General features: G+C 40.0%; 1 protein-coding gene across 4 annotated transcripts in view; it reads left to right on the top strand.

The window, feature by feature from the left end:
* NR3C2 (nuclear receptor subfamily 3 group C member 2) overlaps positions 1-23,278 on the top strand; it is a 220,181-nt gene that overhangs the window by 113,239 nt on the left and 83,664 nt on the right. For all 4 annotated transcript variants that reach the window (XM_074905916.1, XM_074905915.1, XM_074905917.1 and 1 more), the window contains one exon: positions 7,990-8,129. In XM_074905916.1, the coding sequence (XP_074762017.1) occupies positions 7,990-8,129 (140 nt within the window). The remainder of the gene's footprint in view (positions 1-7,989; positions 8,130-23,278) is intronic.

The raw sequence follows: 23,278 nt of genomic DNA, 5'->3' as shown, positions 1-23,278 counted from the left end.
CATTGCAGAAGGATATCAGGAGGACGTTATGCTTCTGTGATCACTAAACCAGTAAAAAGTAGATTTATTTTCCTAGGAGATAAGTGCTCCTCAGTTTGAGTCCACCAGAACACACGTTTGTTTACGCTTAAGTTTATATTTTTCTGTAGCCGATAGATTATTTTTGAGGTAAAATTTGGATAGCCAACTATGGTTGCTACCAAAGGATTTCAGTAGAGAAGGTCAAGGAAAAGTCAAGCCTTACAGCTGGATGTCAGCATCCACTAAGGTAAATGGAAATTGAAGTACCTTAGAACACTTGCTTCATTTTGTAAAATCAACATATGCCTTAAGGTTAAACTAAATATAGGAACCTCTTCACTGGTGATTACAGCACAGGAGAACCCATCGGCTTCCATTTGCAGAATTAACAATGCTTTATTAAAATCATAAGGGAATTTTTTTAGATTTTGGAGGGCTTGGGAGAAAGGGTGGAGCCTTTTCTGTTATCAGTGCATGTCGGAGTTTGTTTGTGATCATAATTAAGATCCAGGTATGGAAGTGTGATATATGACCCTTAGGCATTGCTAAATAAAGCAACTCAATGTGAAAGCTGCTGTGGAAAGAAACCATCTGATTTCACAGTTTGCTTTCTCTTAACTAAATGTGCTTTCCCTTCCGATACCTATATATTTCATCATACTAAGCATTTCTGAAGAGAAAAAAAGAAGTATAAATACTGGATTAATTTTGTAAACTATATATTTGTATTAGGGTTGTAGTGTTTGAAATTCAAACAATTGAAAGTTTTCCATCTTCAAACAGAATACCTCTGTGCTTTAAAAAAAAAATAGAGACTGACCATTGAATTAAATGTAGTATCACAGCAACTGAATTTTATGTGGTTGGTTTTGTTTTGTTTTTTAATTTCTTAAAAATATACCTTCAAAGTTGCAGGTGGTAAAAGAAGTTTATTTTGGGGAGATACTGGTCCATTTTTTTTACATTACAGTAATGGTGGATTGCATGAGTTCTTCCTCATCAGCTGAAACAAAGCAAACAACTGAATAAATGGCAAAGTAACAGCTTCAGGATCCTGAAGTTTGGGACATTTCAAAAATAATTGATTGATAGCACAGGAAGGCACTATTTTCTAAGTCCTTTTTCTTCCTTAATTGAATTCCCTGAATACTTCACATTGAAATTGTATTTTCAATGGATGTTTTTGTTATTCTAGTAGAGAGAAGACATTAAAGAAAAAAATAATTCTTTCCCTAACCACTTAAATTACTTATGGCCTGATAGAATACTCCGGATGTCAGAGTAAGCGTGCACTGCTTCAGATGTTATGCTTGGTGTCATCCATAATATGCACTAAAGTACACAGTTAGCTTTCCTAAAATATTCAGTCCTTGTTCAAGATTTGAGTCTTAAACTTTTTGTTTGTTGGGTTTTTTTTTAAAGGTTTTTTCTTAATAAAACCCCAACAGTTTTAGCCTTTTTATAAGGCTTCAGATACAAGAGTTGGTAGTGGCTATGAGAGTCCTGTTGTTTTATTTAAGGAAATGTAATTGTTTCTGAAACTGTCTGTCTTCATCTCTGTAGGAGAAGGATAATGCCCCAAGAAACTCAGCCAGCAGAATTTGCAGCTAGGTTATTTAGCAGTTTGTAAAGCCAAACGTCAGAGGGTAAATGTTGCTCCATCTGCATGCAGGGGTGTTGCTGCTGAGGCTCGGGGGCGTTTTGGTTTCAGCTTAGGTCCTTCCTTAGCTCTGCGTTCATGAGGTCCCATGTGACTGCCTTCTCCCCAAAAATCTGATCATTTCGTCTCTGCACCTTTTCACTTCTCTATGCTATCTTGGTCTGCTGACAAGAAGACTGGTTTATATAGTCTGACATTTAAGAAATACCATTTTCCAGTCTGCTAATCTGCTTTATGCAAGTAGTTACGAGAGAGAGCCAGGGTGCCTTCCTGCAGTGAAACTTTTTAAAAAATGTGGGCTATGCATGGCAAAACTGATAGTGGTCAAACCTTAACTGACAGTTAAAACTAGCAGCAGAATCTGGGAGATGCTGCTGGTGAAGGTCCTGACCAACATAATTGTGTAGTGGCCAAATAATCTATTAGACAACTTTAGACCAGTATAACATTTTCTAAGTGTGTTGGTTTAAGCCCTGCTGGGACCGGAGACCACGTTGCCGTTGTCCCTCCGTCACCCTCTGACACAAGTAGGGCACAAACCCCAGGTTGAGAGAAGAAGAAATCTAATACAAGAGTGTAATAAGCAATCTGAACAACAACAGTAGCAATGATAACAACAGTAAACCGTAATAACAGTGAACAAGACAAAAATTATACAGAGAAATACTGCAATGGTTACAAACAGCCCCGTGCTCCCCGCCACCAAAGCCACAAAGGAAAAAGTTCCCGCGCTGCTGTGCCCGGACCTGACGTCAGCATGGTATGAATAACCCGGCTGGAGATCCTTCCCCTTCTCTGCTAGGGAAACTTAACCCTACCCTAGCTGAACCAGGACACTAAGTAACTAGTAGAGTTATCTCGGGCAGTTAAATTATTGTTGGTGTGTAAACAGGCACAAAAATAATGGAGGTAATGTGAAGAGGAAATGGTTATGCTGTCTGCTGTGATGGCTAAGTGAATGGTGAGTTAGAAAGAGGAAGATAAGGGGAGAGCTCTGCTAGAGAAGTGGCCGGTCAAAGGAAGCATTTGGGGCTGGGAGATGAGCTGTGGAAACCAGGCAGAATTCAGGGAACTGGTTGGAGGGAGAAAGGAGTATATTTCCAGGGTAGCATAAATTTGGTAATCAGTCTCTTGATCTTAGTGCCAGGTTGCGAGGAGTTGTGTTGTCATTCAGCGTGGGAGTTTCTTCTCTCCCTTGGGGGCATGGGCTGGCCTGCTGCGTTGGGGATGGTGAGGGCCAAGCGTGTGGGTGTGCTGCTGCGGTGGTACGACTGGCGCCGGGGCTCTTGGGCTGCTCTTGGTCAACTCTTGGCCGCCTCCCGACCATCTGAGCTTCCTTGGCTGTGAAAGGTTGGCCAAGCTCCGGTCTCCACGCCCAGCCAGACCGTCCACATCACGGTTGTGAAATACCATTGAAATACAGAGTTCTTGTTTCGGGCCACAGGAAACTAAACCTAGTTTCAGTATCTGTGTGTGCAGAGTTAAGGATCATGTTTTCATGTGCCAGTCCCCAGTAGAAGATAACTCTCTCTGGAGGTTACACCCCTTCAGAAATTAGATGGGAGGGTAGAAGGAAGTCTCTGCATCTCGAGTCTCCTGATTATTCTTCCCCCTAAAGATTTTTTTTTTCTTTTGGTGAAGATGTGATGCTGATCTCAACTTCTTTTTACCTTTGTTTTCGCATAACTTTATTGAGGTGTACCCAGGTTATTCCTGTTTGTTGCACTACCAGAAAATTTCTGTATGAAAAAGAAAAGTCAATGATGTGGAATTAAAAAGGACTCATCTAGATCTCATAATAATAAAAGCACTTGGAACAAATGACTTTGGGATTCATATTGCAGCTTATGCCTCTTTGGAGCGCTTCATTTTATCATCAGAGAGGCATCATTTGTTTAAACTGTGCTCCTGTATGACATCTGGTTTGAAAAGCATAATAACCTATATAATCAGCTTTTGAAATGCTGGATTATCTGTGGGTTTATTGACTCTTCTTTACAAAATCTGTTATTTCTAATTAATTCTCCATATAACTATTACTAAAGCCAACTTGCAGACACACAAACGAACTTGATGGCAATGGCTAGTCAAGGTCAGCATTTAACTGCCAGCATTTGCACTGTTGAGGATAATAAATCAGGCTTGTTCCTAGTCCCATACCCTACAACGTGACAAATGTTAGTGGAGCCATCTAAGCAACCATTTTACAAATAATTTAGAAGATACATTTGGCATTGTTAAACTGCTCCGTGCTGCCCTTGGCTGCGGAAGAATTGTGATAAAATATGTATGCTTCGTTAGGTCGCCTGTATTTGAATCCTGCGGAGTGTGTGTGTGTATCAGGAGCGTGTGTTTGCTTTTTTAATTTTGTATTGGAAATGAGAAAAACACGAAAGTAATAACGCCTAATCAGCCTATGGAAACCACTGGCTTCTGCAAACAGTGGTGAGCACTGTGGCACAATTTCACATTTCTTGTGTTTTCAGTTAGAAGCTTATGTTGAGAGTAGGTTGCTGCCCACAAGAAATCTTCTGGGTCAACAATAGTCCGTTGTGTGAAGGTTTTAAGAAAACCTGTTAAATATCAGAGAAGTAGTTTTTAGGCTCTAATTTGGATTTGGACAAATATGTAAACACAGTGTTTTCAGTTGATCTGAAGTCAATCCTGATGTGACCTACAGGTGTCATTAGATTTGTTGTGTCATTCAAATAGATACTTGGCAGTAGGCTGTCCAGGGAGCCAGTTGTAAAGTTCCTGATCTTTTTTTTATGGTATCAGTTCTTACTAGGACTAACTCTTGTATTTTTAAAAGAGAGAATGATGTATTACCTAAATAATCTAGATTATTGTAACTGAATTTCTTATCTGGAGCAAAAAACCAAACTGAGCTCCAAAACAAAAACTAAAATTAAATTAATGGATGTATCTGTTATAGTCAACTGAATTTAACACTAAGTTTTTACCTATTAAGTGTTTCCTGCCTGTAACTTTTCCCACATACCACTTCACATTAGGATTACTTGATAGAAATTTATGGGATGTTTCCATGGAAAATTAATGAAAAGGGAAATATTTAACTTGGAGTGTGCATGAAAAAAAGCACTTTGAGAGTGGGTTGGGTTTTTTTAGTGTAGTGTTTCTCCCTCTACGTATTATAGGATATAGATAATTGGTTTAATAAGAGCAATGAATAAAGTGTTTTTCTATGTCGTAAACACTGGGTATCTGGCCTTGAAACGAGGGCAGAGAGGTAGTTTGCTCACCAGTCAGATCTTGATGCAGATCTTGTTCACCATGGGTATGTCGCTGAGAAAGGAATGACAGCTTGAATGTAAGATAGATTCAGGAGAAAAAGGTGTAACCATCCATGCGTGCCTTGTTGAGAAAGGAAACCTCCTATGGAGAGAATGACTTAATCTGAGGTTTAGCAATATGATCTGAGCATATTTTTTGGATTCGGCCTTTTATTATTTACAGGTATGAAGAAACACCGCTTTACCTTTTTGTGAGGCATTATAACAGCATTTTGAATTGACAGATACTTTGGTGTAACATGGGTAAAAGAATATAAGAGATTTTTAGAACGAGCCAAGTATTGCTCATTAGAAGACAATTGTAGCTAGAACTGGCAGAGGTTGGAGGAGGTTTAAGTACCAACAGCTGATACCAATGTGTCTTTGCAATAGAGTGTTTGAGAATTGCTCCATGTTGGATACTCCTGTTAGGAATGAAAATACCTCACTTGTGTTTTAACCTATTCCACTTTTTAAAAGATGCATGGGAGTTAATTGAATTTTGTTTCAGAATGTTAAGTTTCCACCTGTGATGCTGTGGCTGAGTAGTTGAATACATGCTTTGTATTCAAGCTGTACCTTCAACTTTCAGCTATATTCAAGGCCTTGGTTTAGAGAAGCACTGTGTAAAATATGCTATAGGTTATGTCTCAGGTAGGCCTTCAGTAATTGCGGATTGGCTGGTGTCGCAACGTGTCTTTACTGGCTTTTTTTACCCAATAATTCTGTGTAAGTGAAATTTTGTAGGGTATCTTGTATCTAAAAAAACCACTCTCCCACCTTCCTCAAATCCTACATGACAATTTATTTTTAACTAAAAATAATACATACTTATATACATACTATATATAGAGAGAGTGTATGTGTCTGTACGTGTGTTATGTATTTATAAATAAAAAAACATGCATGCTGCTGTGATACCCTGGAAACCTCCATTTCTCCACAGGAAGAGCTCTGTAAGAGTATTACCTTTTTCAGATATTAAAAATACACTGACCTTTTTCAGGGTTGAAAGACCAGGAAAATTTTTGCTAGTTTTACGAAGAAATGGGAACATGCAGCATCAAAATTACAAATGCCCCAAGACATTTTGGTGGTATGTCAGAATTCAAATGTTTTCCTCCTCAGACAAAATACCACCGTTTGAAATGAAAAGGCAAAAAACTAGAATTTTCAAGGAGTTAATTCTCCAGGTTATTGACCTTTTCTCTAGAAAGTAGACACCTTTTGAGGAATTTTGTTTAATGAGAGGCTTAACGTTTTTCACACGGTATAAAATGTGCTAGAGGGAGAAATGCCCATTCGTTGCCTAAACAAATCCAAATGCAGAGCTGAATACCAGCACAGTCTTGGCATATCCCGGAGAAGGTACCTTTCCTTAGGGGTAGATTAACGCGGTGTGCATAGCTGTGACTGTGACTTGAGCACACAGAACTTATTTTAACATAGATGTGGTGCGGCTTTCCTTTGTCTCTAACAGAGGAGCTAATGACATCACCTAGCAATTATCAAGTAGTGTGATGTTATGTAATGAAAGTATAAATAGCACGAGGACTAAAACTAGTGAATCTAACAGACTACCGAGCAGACAGGAGCAGGAATACTATTTGGAATATTTTGATTAGCATCTGAATGCTGTCATTTAAAAAGACATTTAGACTTGATGTTACAGTAGAGCTACAGGCTGGGAGAGTTGCAGTCCTTGATCTGGAGTGACATTTGTGCTGTGCCCCTGGACAAATCACTTGGCCTCTCTATACCTCTTTAAAGGAAGACGGAAAATTGAAAAAAGGCAAAGGGTGCATACTTGAATTTTCTTAAGCAAGCTGGTAATCTTTTGTTTGAATTAAGACTGCCCCTGAACTTCGTTTCCCAGTGACTGACTGACAAATAGCCTGTGACCTGCAATTTGAACCATAAGATTATTTCACCACCGGTGTAAAGTCTCTTAGGATTGTTTTTGTAGTTGTTTGGCAGCATTCAGAGAGATAACGTGTGAAGAAATGCAAGAGGTCACGTTTACCTGAAGAAGAGAGCCTGTGTGGGAAGACAGACTCTCCCCAGCCCTCTGGAGGCGTGGGAGGGAGCCAAAGCTTTCATCTCCTTCAGTATCTGGCACGTTTCTCTGAGCGTGCCGATTCCATTAGGGTGGCATTTCCAGTTCCTGGGGGAAGAAGGGAGGGAGGAGACTCTCACTGCATCATGAAATGTGGCTTGGTTTTGAAGATTGCTGCCTTTTAGAGTTGCCAGTGGAAAATACTTCCTAAAGATACCTTCGGAGAGTCACGGTTTAAAAAAAGCCGGCAACAGAAATGCCCCGTCTTTTTAGAGGGCAGTGGATGGTTGAAGCTAGGTTTGAAAGATGAATCAGTCTGCAAAACTGCAGGGATGGTTTCTGAACCTCCAGTGCTGCTTTTCTTGCACATACAGTCATACGGAAGGGTCTTCTGCACTAGCAGAATGTGAAAAGGCTTCAAAACTACTTTGAAGTAAGCTGTTAAATTACAGAAATATTAGATGGAAGCTCAAGGACCACCGCAGTGGTAAGCAGGGACGCGGACAGGAGAGTGCATACCACTTTGCTGTTCTATTTCATAAAATGGTCTTAGCGGTTTCATTACAAGTATTCCTTAGCTGTAAAGGCTTCAAACAAACAAACAAACAGAAAGAAAATTTATAGCTATCAGGTTGCTGCCAGAATGGTTTGTTTGTTTGTTGTTTATTTTAAGTTTTAATCATCTGCTACCAATAAATTCCCCTGCCCTTGTGGTAACTTCTCACATTAACATTGATATATTATGGGTGGTTTAAAACAGACAATAAAAATATTGCACTTACTAATTAAAGCAATTCATGTATTCAACCAGACACTGCCAGGAAGAGTTGTGGTTTCCTAATTGTTAGGTGCCTTGAGCGATATACCTGTTATAAATTCTTAATTGAACTTTGCATTATGGCCAGTGTGATTTGAAATATTCATAGCTGTTTTGTTTTGTTTTGTTTTTTTGACTCCAGCTCTTCATTGAGAAGTGTATCAACTGGATCTTCAAGACCTTCCAAAGTGTGTTTGGTGTGTGGAGATGAAGCATCTGGATGTCATTATGGGGTGGTTACATGTGGCAGCTGTAAAGTTTTCTTCAAGAGAGCAGTAGAAGGTAAGACAGCACAAAACAAAAAGCATCAAAAAAAAAGAAAAGGCAAAATACCTGCGGATTTGTTGTTTTTTTTTTTTAATAGAAGTGTATGTACACATGCATATATGTGTTCTTGTGTGTTTTTTGCTATTCATAAAATTCTGTGTTGTTAATCTGAAAAAAAGAAAAAGTTGAATGAAGTCCAATTACACGTGGTGTAATTTATGTAGAATATGCCAGGGTGTCTTGCAGTGTACGCCTTCTAAAGGATGTGTTGTTTTACTTCACACCATTGCTGAATCAGGCTGCTTCTCCACCCATCCAAGTGTATTTTTGTAATTTTTAATGGACACAGATACAATTGATGTAGACATACTCCTGCTTCTCCCGTACTGGAGGATAAGTAGGGTTCTCTCATCCTGCTTTGGCAGCCCTAGGTGACAGTACAATTCACTCAGGTGAGTTACTTCCCTGTGGGTACCTCCCAGGGCTTTCGACTCAGTAGTGCATCTGCTTCATCTTTCAGCAAAAGAGAATTGGCTTTACAGTACTGTGGGAGATTGGCAAGGAAGCAGGAATTGATCCTGGTGCTTTTCTTAGAGATTGTTTTCCTCATTAAGGACTCGAACTTTTATGAAGACTGTATTTTGATAGCCTTATCATCACAGGAATGTTTTGCTGACATCTCCCTATTTTATGTTAATTATGGTATCCCTGGGCATCCCAATAGGAAGAAGTTAGGATCACTCAGAGTGCTGCAGGTCTGCTGGTAGGTGTTGCCTCTCTGTGACTTGGCTTGTTAGGGTAAAAGAAAATGTTTGACTTACAGACTTTGCAAGCAACTTCTTCAAGTGATAAAAATCAAGTTTTTAATACCCAGTAAAGAATAAAAGTTCACAGCATGCAAAAAACATAAATACAGGTTTTTTGAAGCCATTGCTGTTGAGTAGATGTTCTTACAACCACTGATGAAGCAAGCAATATCTACTTACTGGTTTATTTTCATGAAGAAAAACAGAGAAGGAAGAAAATGGGCTCTTAATACCAGTGTCCAGCTCGTGCACTGAAAGAGTGAGGCAGTATTGGGGTATGTTTAATTCCTTCTGTGATCATTAAATCTGCTGTTGATGGCAATAAGGATTTAGCTCTCTGTTAAATAGACCTGGAGGGCTTGTGCGTCATTGAAGTCAAGACCTCATGTAATATCTCTCTATCAGTCTATCTATCATCAAAAGTATCAATCTAGTCGAAATGAAATCCCCAAAGTACTAAGGACATGGAAAAGGTTTCCTCCTTCTGAAAGCGTTTTCTCTTACTGTTTGTTGTGCAATAGCTGACCTTGCTGCCTTCATTCCCTAGCTTCTTCCTTGAGGGTTTTTAGTTGCTTAATGTAGCACATGAACTGGAAAACCCTCCTGGTTTTCACTGAGTGATTTCCTCCATGTGCCACATCATGGATGACATAGAACCCCATGTCTAAGCTGCCTTCCGAGTCATAAGGATATTCTTTTGTTGTGGTGGTGGTGAGGTTTTGCAGACACCTGCACATATACTAGTGAAGTGACAGCATTTTTTGTTATTTTCCTTCCTCCTTTCCTGCCTTCCAGGAAAACGTCCTTCCCAGGCTTGAATCACTGTAATTTCAAGCTACTGTGTATCTACATTTACCACACCCCTCTCTTTTGATGTCCTCTCTGACATAGTCTGATGGATATCCCTATCCAACTTTACAGGAATTTATGAAAAATTACCAAGGATTCCCTTTAGGAGTCAACAAAGTAGCAAGACTACATTTCCAAGCCTCAGAACCCAAAATTATTGGGAAAGGATTACTCTATAATCAGGCATAGAAATACATTTTTAACTGTAGTTAAAACTTATCAATAATTACTGAAAGTTTATGAGTTAAGACAAAACAACCCTGTCATCCCTAAAAATTGAAGATAGGAGTTTTAAATTATCTTCAAATATATTTTTTTAGAATTATTGTATTAATGTATATGTTCCTACCAGTGGTATGTGAACACTGTTGAGACTTCTGCTGGGTGTGCACGTGACTGTGAGCTTTTGATGCTGCCAGTAGCATTGTTACTGTGCAAACACTGAAAATTTGGCTTGCACTTTCCTGCTTTTATACCTACATATATATATGTTTGTGTGTGTGCATATATATATGCGTAAAAGTGCATTGTAGAGTATTAGCCAACAAAGGACATAGCAAAAACATAAACATTTTTGGCTCCAAATGTTCTGAAACTATCTATTTGTGTTGATAGTTCTGTAGCAACAAAACTTTTTTGTAGATTCGTCATAAATTTTTCAGCTGGGTACATGACCAATAAACCACCACATCCTGAGGTTTACTATTTTAAATGAAATATTTGTAGCAATTACTCTGTGTTGTGTGTTCATGAGGATGTTTTTAAAACTGTGGTAGTTCAGTGCATGGTATAAATAAAAAAATAAATCAAAGTGGAACTACTACCTTAAATGTAGAACCTGGGCATATCTGTCTCAGCTCTGAGCTAATGCTGTGTTCTTTACTTAAGGGCTTGCATTCTTGTCTTTACTACAAAGAAAACAGTAAAACTCCCTCTGAGCACATGGAAACAACTTACTAGGAAACTTATAAATACAGTGGCTAATTTATTTGAGTAAAAATTAATTATTCTCTGTCTAAAAGATTGTAGTAAAAGAATAGAGGGGATCACTCAAGTTTCATTCACCGTTTCCCTGAAGTCATGTGTATAGACTTTTTAAAGATTTATGAATATTTTTTCCAGTTATATTTTACACACTATGCATGTGCCCACGCGTGCACACACACATGCGTATTTCTTACTTGATCCACTAAACGTTCTTCAGTAGAAAGTGGCAGAAGAAATTATATTATTTCAGAAACGGCCCCCTCTTCCCCTTGCTATTAAATACAGTAGCTACAGCGGGGGCCATTTTCACGGAACCACAGAATGTCTGAGGTTGGATGGAACTTCTGTAGGTCATCTGGTCTAACCCCCCCCTACTCAGGCAAGGTCACTGAGAGCCAGTAGCCCGGGACCATGTCCAGTTGGCTTTTGAATATCTCCAGAAGCTCTGAGGGCAAGCTGTACCAGTGACTGGTCATCCTCACAGTAAAAAAAAGTGCTGCCTGGTGTTCAGACAGACCCTCTTGTGTTTCAGCTTGTGCCCTCTTGGAATGGATCTTCTGTTCTTCTTGAAGGGAAAGAGGCTTTTGGTCATTAGTTTCTACTGATTAAATGAAAGCTTAATTTAATTTAATTAAAAAAGTTACGTACCGATAGTCCTTCAAAAGATACGGTGGGATGGAAATCAGATGGGAGAGAGCAGCTAGTGTTTAAGTGGAAGGACAAGAGCAAGTGATCCTAGCTGAAGATGTCCCTGCTCGTTGCAGGACCTTCAAAGGTCCCTTCCGACCCAGACCATCCTATGATTCTATGAGAAGAGACAAATTGTGTCAGCAAGCATAGCAACGGAGAGCATAGGGTTTTGGAGCGGGATCACAGTATACCACCCAGCTCTTGAGGTCTCAGCTAGATTGCTAACACTGTCAGCCCGCCTTGAACAGCTTTGGAGTGCCGGTTCCTTTGTGCTCCTCTGAAATACTGTAAAACAGAGGGATTATAACAGAAAAGAACAACTGTATTGAAATTTAAAACCAAGGAAGTACCAACAAAGAGACTAAAGCTTGCATTTCCAATTATAGATCTGGTAATTGTATTCCCAGTGAATCTTATTTTGGGGACTTGCAGAAAATGTCTAATGAATTTTATTGAGAAGGAGAGCTGTAGACCAAAAAAGTATTAAAATGGGTTTAGTAGTAAGATTTCAAAAGTATTTTCAGATGGAATTCATTACAGGGATGTAAGTTATCGAAGTGCAAAATTTTGATATCAAGTAAGCATGAACTTTTTGCTGACTGACTTGATGAACAGTCAAGTCTGGTATGAAAAAATGTGATTGTGTCATTAATATAAATTTGATCTGCCTTGCAAACAGTAAAATCCTTTAACCGCAAAAGTGTTGATAAATGGTGTCACTGCAAAAGTTAAGACATGTTTATTTATAATACATTTTTACCTAGGATCACTATATTGTGTGGTTTTCTAAATTACAGATATGGCCAGTGATGGCATTATTTAAACTTTGATTTATGATCATTGATAGAGTCATGTGCTGACATTACGCTATACTGTGAGCAAACCTAAAGCACCTGGCCAGTCTTGTCTTCTCTTTTTTTCCATGGAACCAGCTTTCTCTAATCAGAATAACAGGCTTGAAGTCAGAAATCACAGCTGTTCTTGCGTATGCTTTGCATTTTTAGTCTTCATTTGTTCAAGTTCCAGACAAGTATGAGGTAATGTGTCCTAAATCAAAATTTATATCGCTTCTTAGGTTGCTAAAGTTAATCTTTTGATTCTTTCTTTGGCTTGAAGGTAAGAAGAAAGGAAGGCATTTTTTTCATCTCCAAATGGTGCTAAAGACTACAGCAAAAGTGACCATCTTCCAGTTATTTTGCATATTTGCTGGGAGATTTTTGGCTCCTTAAAATGGAAGAATTAACAAATTGTATCGTGTTAGTTATAGGGAAGCTTGTCCTTTTTTTTTTTTTTTAAAAGTACAAAGATGTGATGTTCAATAAATTTCAGATTTTGCTGTTGATTTCTGCTCCAGGAGGTTTGCCTTAAAGCTAGTGCTGCTATTTTAAGTCAGAAACAGAGATCTCTTTTTCACCTCAGAACTTGAAACACAGTCACAGCAACAGAAGTTTCTAGGGTTGCCTTTCTTTTTCACGTGAACATTTGTTATTTGCCTATTTAAAGTAGGGGGAAATTTGGCTGAAGGAAACTTTTCAAAGTCTAATCTGATGCCGTCTTGTTTAAATGGCCTCCTGGATATAGTAAATGTGCTGTGCACCTCAGCAAGCAGCCTGGTAACAAAGAAATCCTACCTCTACTGTGTGTTTGAACAGCAGGTTATCCAAGACTTTGCTTCAGTGGTGGAAGGGATGAAGTTCCTTATGGAGCAATCTGCAGGGACTTGGCACAGCTGTGGGAACCGAGGTTGCCTCCAAGATAGGGTTACGGGGAAAAAAAAGTCCCATTCTTCGTCTCCCTTTGTGCCAGGCTGCTCTGAAAACACAGAAATAAAACAACCTGGGCTGCAAGATCAAGGGCCAACCCACCAGTCATCTGGGGTAACTCCAGTCTGCCTTGCCAGGCACCAAGGCCCGTCTTTTTGCCATAACCAAAGGGATCCAACAGCCTTCTAGAGACTCATCTTCACATGAAGGATTGCAAGCTATTGCCAGCCTGAAAATTCAGTGGTACATAAATTCAGTTCTTTGGCAAGCAAAGGCACTGTGCAACTGTTTAGCAATGGGCCAGATGCATAATATCCCAGGGATACTTTTTTTTTTTTTGGAAGTACTCTCTGTAGTCTCTGCTTCCAGAAGGCCACACAAGAGGGAGAGTGATATGTCATGCATAACATGTTTTTTCAGAAACAGGTAGTCTTCCTATCATTTTCCCATGCAGTGTAAGTGAAAGAACTTTCTAAGGCTCTAAACCTACCAGTAGAAGATAAACTAAAGCCTCTCCCTGTGCCTCTTAAATTTTTTCATTTGAATTGAGGTGGGAAAAAAATATCAAGGTATGAGAATTTAAATACCAGAATACATAGCTCTTGAGTAGTTCGCTTAATTAGCATAACTTCAATTTTTATAAAATACTACTGGTGAACAGGAAAGTTTACCTTATTGATCATTTAAAGAAGCAGTATTTTTTTTATGCTGTAGAAGCTGATAGTGATACATTATAACAAGACATTTTCCACACTATTTTACATTTTGTGCACCCATGAATTTTGTAGGTCTGTATTACTGAATTAATTATACATACAGTTCTTCACTCTCCCCTCTTCTGTTCATTCACTGTAATGGAGTCAGTGTTTTTCCATCACAGGCTGCAATTTTCCTTTTATCCACTTTCATAAGGTCAGTGGCCTCTCTAAATTCGACATCACTCAGTATAGATGTCCATATGTTTTCGTAGAAATTTCTATGTGGGATTTGAAGTTCACTCTGTTCCTGACCTGTTGCAAGAATCTGTTTTACAACCTATCAAACAGAAATATTAGGTGAAGAGCAAGCAGATGGGTGATCTGCTGAGGGCAAGTGAGCTGGTCAAATTCATGTAGCAGCTGCTACTCTTACTTGATATGCTATGGTTAATAGGTGTAAAATAAAATTTAAATAATTAAGTCATCGTAGGTTTGAAGCTGCCACCAGCCTTCCATGCTTTCATCGATATAAAAAGGACTTTTCCTGGTTATTGCTCAGTGAAATAGAGTCTCTGTTCCTGCTCCTAGTTGGCTTTAGTTACTAGTAGCTTGGAGTCTGGGAGGCCGGTAGGAGGAACGAGCTAGGAAGGTTTGGACTGGGACCCCAAAAAGGAAGGGAAAAAAAAAAAAAGCCAGCAAGGAGTGTGACACAAAAAGAAAGAATAATAAAGGATGGGGCATGTATTATAACAATATTTTACAGCTCACGCGGTGTGGAATGGGAGGCAAAAGCTTTCCTTGTGGCTCTTGAAATCCAAGGCCTGCGTGAGAAGCTCCGATGCTCAAGATTAAATGCTGGATGCGTGTCAAGTGTGGAGTGCAGTGCTAACAGGGCAAATGTGTTAGGGTAGCATTTCAGAAAGGAAGGGGTGGGGTTGGGAACCATCTAGGTGGTACAGTGTCTTGGTTTCAAAACAAGCAAAGAATGGATGAGTTTAGCTGCTGCAGGGCCACAAAGAACCACAAGTTGGTTAATGGCCTAGGAAATTATTTGAAAAAATATTTTATATCAAGGAAGCTAAATAACCACATTTATTCCTTTCCAAAAAGCATTAATAATTTCTTCCCTCCCCCAACACTTTCCATTTTTTTTCATTCTAACTGTTATTTACCATGTAACCAGGTGTTGCTGTAGAGAGGGATAGATGAGTACAGGGATGAGAATTTAAATACAGGCTGCTGTCTAGCCTTGAAAAATGCTCACGCGATGCTAGGAGGTCTGCGTGCAACTGTTCTCCTCCTGCACTCTTTTGATTGTCTTTTGTTCTTTGTTTTATGAATACTAATTTCTAGACTGCTTCATCTATAAAATAATGTATTGAGTAGGTGATAGCCAGCCAGCACAAGCACAATATGCAGTAAACAGAGCATACAGGCAGTGGTAAGGTTGGTTTATCTTAGGTAACAGCCTTTCCATTGCCACAAATTCAAGCATCACACAGGCTTTCAGGGCCTTAACTTCTTCACCCTTGTAAAAGAGGGGGAATTTTGGCATTCTCATGATGTGACAGGGAACTGAGTTGCAGTAATCTCTTTTTTTTTTTTTAAGTTGTTTTCTTTTTCAGCACATCACAGGATAACCATTCTGGTAGGTCAGTCTTCATAGAGGTGGGATGGTCCTGTGAATGAATGCTGATTTAAGGTGGCCACAAATATTTTGGCTAACAGAAGCTCAAATGTCACAGCCTTTAGTTTAGTGTTTTCTTCAATACTTCAACGGCCTTTTCTTTGAAAAGGAATTAATTTTTCCATGTGCTGTATAGGGAAGGTAGACAGGGTGCTTTCTGGGAAATTAATCTTCTAGGTTGTAGTTCCAGGATGGCTGAGCCACTTGTGTAATGTAGTTATAAAAAATCCTCATTTTCAGATACGCCAAGTATTTCAAGCAAACGGGGAAGTGTTCACAGCATCGTGGTACAAATGATGCTGGGAGTGCTTATATGGAGTATTGTGTATGCTTCTGGTCACCAGCATGTTAAAGACAGTTTGATTCAGAGTCAAGTAAACACATTAGGAGAGCTTCTGAAATGATCTGGGGAATAAAAATTTATCTTATGTCAGGTGACTAAATGCTTTTAGCTTTTTTTAGCTTACCCAAAAAGAGTCTAAGTTGGGACATGATTGCTGTCTATAAATATTTCACAGTTGAGGAATAGACAACTGAGAGGGAGGAGAATTTATTTTGAACTAAGAACTGTACTGCAATAAGAGCAAATGGATAAAAATTACATTAGGTAGTTTGATATTTTGAGAAGGCTGTAAAGCACCAAAAAGAGGGACTTCTAGGGGCGCTCTCCCGAAAGGAGTCAGAAGGATTTAAGTACCTACTTCGAAATGGATTGTAAGAGAAATAGCTGATGTATAATATGATTTGGTTATCTGTGATAGTAAAGGGCAAATCGAAGAGGTCTCTTGACTAATATTGTGTTCTGGCAGGGTTGGAGAGTTCATCTGACACAAAAAAATGAAGGAAGTAGGAGTAGTAAAAGAGAAGATGAGCTAACTAATACATTTTTAGGATATTCCACTTGTAGCCGTGGATGCCCAGATCTTCACAGGAATACAGGATTCCAATTGCCAAAAAAAATGATGTAAAGTACTCAGGTCTTGCAGAAGGCAGAATTACTTTGTTGCCTGTCGTCTGCAATGACTTTTCTTGTTTTGAGTTCAGAAAAAAGCTCAGGAGAGTAAAGTCCTCTAGAAATAACTCCGTCTGATCCAACTAAGCCTCTGCAGGTACCCCCAGACCCCATCAGGTGACCTCATGCTTGGTTACATTTGGTGGTCATCCCCTCAAGTGAGGGTCTGGCTGTGGAGAAATCCTCTGTCATTGAAGTATAATTGGTCTGGTTCCTTGGACGCTGTGCTGCTGGTTTTTTTTGTGATGCCTAGTACCGTACAGCAGTAAATGGATAACTAAAGCATGCACGAACATTCAAATTGGGGTTTGCAATTGGACATAAATATGTGTACAAGACCTTCTTTATCAAACAGCATAAAGCATATCCAATATCATAAAACATCCTTAGTCAGATGCTTTAGCTCCTTACGCTTATGGTACTGCTTCTTGAGAGATACCACTTTATAAAATGCTGTTTATCTACCTGCGTTGGCAGCCTATTGAAGCAATGTTATAATTTTCACTTTTAGTAGCAAAATAGCACTTCTCTTCTACAACCTTCAAGGTTCAGGAGATTTTTAGAGCCTGAAAAGGCTCTTCCAGTGTCAGGTTAAGTAGTTGAGAACCAAAAGGGGATAATCCTGCAAGGTGCCTTCAGCGAAACAATGTTAGAGATAAGGAATTCTGCAGTGTCATGTCTGAGAGAAATTCAAACTAGATAAAACCTCAGAATAAATATATAAATATATAAAGCCAGAAACAAAACATTTTTTTTTTGTATCTCCTAATCCCATTTTAAATAAGAGGGTGGGAAAACAGTCTCCAGCCGAAAAAAAGTGAGATAAAATGTACATACAGATCTGTCTGTTATAGACAGAGGGAACAAGGCATCTGCTAGCATCTCGGATATAAATAGAGTGGGAAAAGGTAATGGCAAATCTCCCATTGCCTTAAAAGAAGCCAAAATTTCAGCCTTTTTTTGCAGCACAGTTTTAGGTTGTTGAAGGTTGGGAGTGCCTATGTTAGGTTTGAAGTCTAGACTTAGGCTGAGGCAGTTTGAGGTTTTTTAGAAACAATAATGGCTCGTGGTCAACTTTGAACTCACAGATCTTTATTGTTTGAGGAGAGGAAATTCTGTAAGACAGAATTATTACCTGGTTTTAACCCATAAAATTGTTTGGTGCCATCTCTCACAGCTGAGCTGCCAAATCCAGGGCCCTAAGAAAGGGAACGTGGGCCGGTCAGTCCATTTTCACCGATATCAAGAGTGGTGATGATGTGGGGCTTTTGTGTGCACCTCATCCATGCTAAGAGCAAGTGGAAACAAGCAGGCTTCTGTTCAGTCTCCTCAGGTGTCAGGTGAAGGGGTGCCAGAAGCTGCTGATGCTGCAGTGGGGAGCTCCATACCTGCTGCAGGACTGCTGCAGCAGCTCGGGCAGCTCTTGGAGTGGCCAGTACACGTGAGCTTTCTCTGTAGTCTGTACGTCACCTGCGGTTGTGGCAGTAGGTGTAGTTGAAGCCTAAGGTCCGTGTTTAGGCCCCGCACGCAGCAAATGAGAGCACGTGCTTGGGATTTGTGTGTGCTGTGGTTCCTGCGCAGTAAAACTTGCTGGTGTCCCGCTCCTGTTTGCGGGCAGCGTTGCAGACCCTTTCGTCTCCCATTTCACAGTTCGGAGTGGCAAGGCTGCCTGAGGTTATCGTGTCCTCTCCCATCCCTTTCTGCTCCTCTGTGTGGGTTCTTATCTTAGCTGCAATGGTGGGTACAAGGTTTTTGAGCTGCTTGTGTTTTTTTTCAGTTTACTGTTTTAAAAATACATTGGGGGGGGGGGGGGATCAAGTATGTGAAATCATAACTAAATATGAAAATAATGAATGCTAGTGGTCTGCGTGGGTTTTGTTCATCTGCACTGCATGTAATGATTTCTAATTCAGCCTTAATTACACAATTACATACAACTTTTTCCATTAGACCTCTTGCCTTGTTCATTGAACAGATTGGATAACGTTCAATTAATGAGCAGCTATTCAATATCTTGTATTCTTCACATTGCTCAAAGTATGGTCCTGTGCCTTTGCTGCTGATTACTATTCAGCCCTTGCTCAGAATACATAATTACTCATTTCTCACAGAGCTTTTCTGTGGTGCTCGTCGCTATAATATCTAAGTGCTTCGCAAACATTGTTTAATTTATCCTTGCAATACTTGATGAGTGTTTATTACCCCTGTTTTACAGTCAAGGAGTTAAGACACAGACTAATAGATAGATAGATACCCACTGATTTGGGGTTCGTGAATTATGATATTTGGGACCTCAGGGGGCAGAAGTACTTGGCATTTTGTAGCGCTTAATATGTCCAGTTCCTATTGATTTTATTTGCAGCTGTGATTGCTGGAGCTACTGCAAAATCATACTGTGGACCTCAGGTTGGATATTCAGGAAACAAGGAGGATAATTAGTGATTTTCCTCGCTTGTTATTATGAAGTAAGTCCATGGTAAAGAAGATGCAGTCCAGTTCTCCAGGGCACCATTCATCTGCCTCAGGCATTGACTTTCTCTCTTCTTCTCTGTCTTCTTTAAATCTCTATAATCCTTTATGTACTTTGTTTTCAGGAGCAGGCAAATGTGGACTCCAAGGACAAGAGCCTTTTTGACTTTGTGGTCCTAATCCATTCTAAATCACCATCCACATTGTCCTTAGGATAAGCTGGAGTTCTGACAAGGTGGGACTGAGGGTGTATAAATAAGGCATCATGTAGTTAGACATTCCTGTTAATCTGTTGTGAGGATCAGAATTCAGGTTTTGAGGTGTTGAGAAGTCTGAGACTCCTCACCTGTTCTGCGACAGCAACCAGAGCAAGGTTTCTAGGTGGTCATTGTGTGCAAGGAACATTGATGGTGGTGGTGCTTCCTCGGAAAGCTACTTGCAGCTAAATAGCAACAAGGTGCCTCAGGGTCTTAGGAGCTGTGCCTAAACCAATCAACCGAAGTGAATTGGGGAAAACTGTAATCCAGCTTCTCTAGTACATACTGATACTTGCATTAGAGGGAGTTTGGTTCCTCAAATGGTTCCTCAAATTCATCCTTCCTTGCCTTTGTTCACACACTACATCCCAACATGTTTAATGTTTCTGTTTGAACCTTTAGACTGTCTAAGTTTTCTGCACAGGCTACCAAAACACATGATTATGATGTGATTAATTTACTGTCTTTTCTGCATATGCTGCAAAGGCCTGGCAGTACAGTTTTTCTTTTCAAAAGCTATACATTTCTTTCTGTAGTTTTGTATCAAGCTTCCTTGTGTAGAACTTCATCTAATGCTGGCTACAGTGTGGAAGTGTGATGGTTTGACTTCGGCTAAATGCCAGGTACCCACCAAGTCGCTCTACCACTTCCCCCGCCTTTCCCCTTGTTTTCTCAACAGGGCAAAGAGGGGAAAGAAAATAAGATAAACCAACCCTTGTAGGTAAAACAAAAACAGTTTTAATATAAGCAAAGCGAAGCAAAGGTCCGTGCGTGGAAGCAAAAGAAAACAGATTTATTCTCTCCTTCCCGTGGAGAGGCGATGTTGGGCCTTCTCAGGAAGCGGGGCTCCCATACGCGCAGTGGTTGCCTCGGAGGACCAAGGGTGCTTCCCCCCCACCCCGTCCTCCTCTCTCCCAGCTTTATGCTGAGCAGACGTCACATGGTCTGGGATATCCCTTGGGTCAGCTGGGGGCAGCTGTCCTGGCTGTGTCCCCTCCCAAGATCTTGCCCACCCCGTCCCACTTGGGGGGGGAAATGTCAGAAAAAAACCTTGGTGCTGTGTAAGCACCGCTCAGCAGTAGCCACAACACCAGGGTGCTGCCAACACCCTGCAGCTCCCAGTATAAACCACAGCACCATGGGGCTGCTGTAGGGGAAACCAATCCCAGCTCAGCCAGACCCAGTACAGGAAGACAGGCCTTAATCACTTTGTGCCTTTAGCACTATCAAAGGCTGTGCTAATGTGCCCAGGTTTGTGAGAAGAGCACCATTTTGTGTGGATTAACTTTGTCCAGATGGGAGAGCATTATCATATAACCACAGAATTGCTGAGGTTGGAAGAGACCTCTGAAGATTATCTAGTCTAACCCTCCTGCTTCAGAGCGGGTTGCTCAGCGTTGCATCCAGGTGGCTTTGGAGTATCTCTCAAGGATACTCAGGGCAGAGACTCCGCCCTCAGGGCAACATGTCTGGCCATCCTCACCATTAAAAAAAAAAAAAGTATTCTTGCTTTTCTTGAAGACAAAAGTGACACCTGCACCCTTCTTGTCCCCGGGAGCCTCACTCGATTGCCATGACCTTTCAAAGGCAGTCAGGAGTGGTCTCTCGGCGACATGAGTCGGCGCTCTCAGCACTCCTGGGGGCAGCCCGTGATGACCCGTTTGTTATATGCTCCCTAGGCTGATCCTCCTCCTCCCAGGGGAAGTCTCCCTCGCTCCAGACTTTCCCTCCACTGTTGCTTTTCAAAGCAGAAGAGTCTGCTTTGGATTTAGTTGATTCTCATCTAGAAGATGTCCCTGATGTTTTTCGCTCTATCAAATTGCTTTGCTTTGTATTGATGGCCTTTGCAGTCTATTAGTTGGAAAGTAAATAGCTCACACTAAAGGGAAGTGAGTGCAGGAGAAAAACAGCCGAGAGTTACCCTCTCAGAGCCTGGTTAACTGCTAGAGGAGCTCAGGCTTCTGCCTGGACTTAACAAAGATCTCCTGCTGACTCACGCTGCTAGTTAATATGTGGTTGCAAATGGGAAAGACAGACTTAAAAGCTCTGTCAAGTCTGAATCATAATACTGCCTCCCAAGATTGACTCCCATGCTTCCGAACAGATTATTTTTTCTGATTTATTAAATAAAAATTATTAAAAAGGTCTACAGATATTTTTTTTTTTTCCCACAGTAGACCAGGTGACCAGTAATAAGAGCACAAAGCTGTAATGGAATTACATTTTAGGCAGTAGGTTTTTATGCTTATTGAAGCTACTCAGTGAGTCTTGCCTGGAAAAGAGTATCTGAAGACATTCAAAAGGACTAAATAAATGCCTCAAAATAAATGTGGAAAAGTTATGTTTTAGAAATTTATTCTAGAGATTTAGAACGTAGGCTGACTTTCAAGTCACAGAGTGAGAAAAATACCAAAATGGAAATAGCCTCAGCAATAGAGAGACAGATGCATTATTTTAAAACACAATGTGATGTCCATAAAACAGAAAAACAGTATAACGTAGGTTTAGAAGAAAATTGGGTGCCATTGGAACTTTTGGTACTGTTCCTGCAAGATGCAAACAAAAGGCATTGTCATTTGTAAGTTACTGACCATTCTGATAAACAGAATATTTTAGATTCTTGTAATTTAATGTTTCACGCCTCTTCTAGAAGAGGTGTCGTTACTGTCAGCATTAATGCAGTTGTATCAGATTGCTACATCTTATCTCATTTGCCTTGAATTCTTCTTGAGTCTTGCTGAAAGCTCTATCCAGAACAGTGGATTTTTCTCCACTCGTTCCGTGCTCATGGCATATTTGCATTTATTAGGGCTACTACCAGGCATAAGAGCTATGAGTTTTCTCATTTGTACCCATCGATTTATTATACTTCACCTGGAAACTGGTTTGTGTTGCGCTCTAATACAGAAGAGGACTGGACTTGATGTTTTGTTGTAAAGCCCCCTCCCTCATTTCTTTACATGTAACAAATAACCGACGTGACTGGCGTATTGGAAGTGGACATACTGCAGACAGTTCTCGCAGCGTCAGAGCAGGGTGATGGATGATATTAAAAAAGGTAATGCTGCTTTCTTAGGGGGAGACTGTATGATGCTGTGTGTGGGAACAGATCAGAGCAACCGCGCTATAACTTCTGACAGGTACAATTTGAACTGCAGTTTGAAGGTTTACAAACCTTTCGCAGGCTCTGCACAAGCACTCTGCTAACACTTCGTTAGGCTGGGACAACGTTTTAAATTTAAAGCTAAGGCCTGTGGGGAAGAAGTCCAATAGTCCTGTACTTTGAAAACTTGGGCATTTATGCAAGTTTTCTATAAACATTTTAGGAATCTTAACTATATTATTCCGTTTCTGAATATGCATTTTTTTGTCTAGGGTATTTAGCTGTAGATGAGTATTATTATATGTATTTTCACAGACTTGTGCTCTAATTTTTTTTCTAAGAATAATTATATATTTGGAGCTAAGCATTCAATTATTTATTCATCCATTTTACCACGTGGACTCAGCAAATGGACTTGTGTTAGCCTATACACCATATCATGCATGCAAATTCCACTCTTAACAATACTGATTGAAATTATGTAAGTGGTAGGTGCTAATTTTCTCTGATACAACAGAATGATAATGATGGACTATCGGGAAAAAATAATAATAAGTACTTCTTAGGTTGTGTGCACTGGCATACTAAATTATTCATAAAATTAAAAAAGGAATTGAAAGACACTAACCTGTTTAAAAATATTTCTTTACTTGCAGTCTTTTTAGTAATAACAGGAAGACAGTATTCCTACAGTGACAGCACCATATTCGTGAACGAAGCTATCAGGTTGTACATTCATTTGTTTGAGGGGAGGGCAGTTGTTAATGACTTTGTATGCAAGGTGCACGCAGCCCGGCAGTTGAATTCTAGATATTTGAGTGTTTTATAGAGCCCTGAGAACTA

This window comes from Athene noctua, chromosome 4 (assembly GCF_965140245.1).
Source record: "Athene noctua chromosome 4, bAthNoc1.hap1.1, whole genome shotgun sequence".
Taxonomy (NCBI): domain Eukaryota; kingdom Metazoa; phylum Chordata; class Aves; order Strigiformes; family Strigidae; genus Athene; species Athene noctua.
This window is presented reverse-complemented; position numbering and strand designations above follow the sequence as displayed.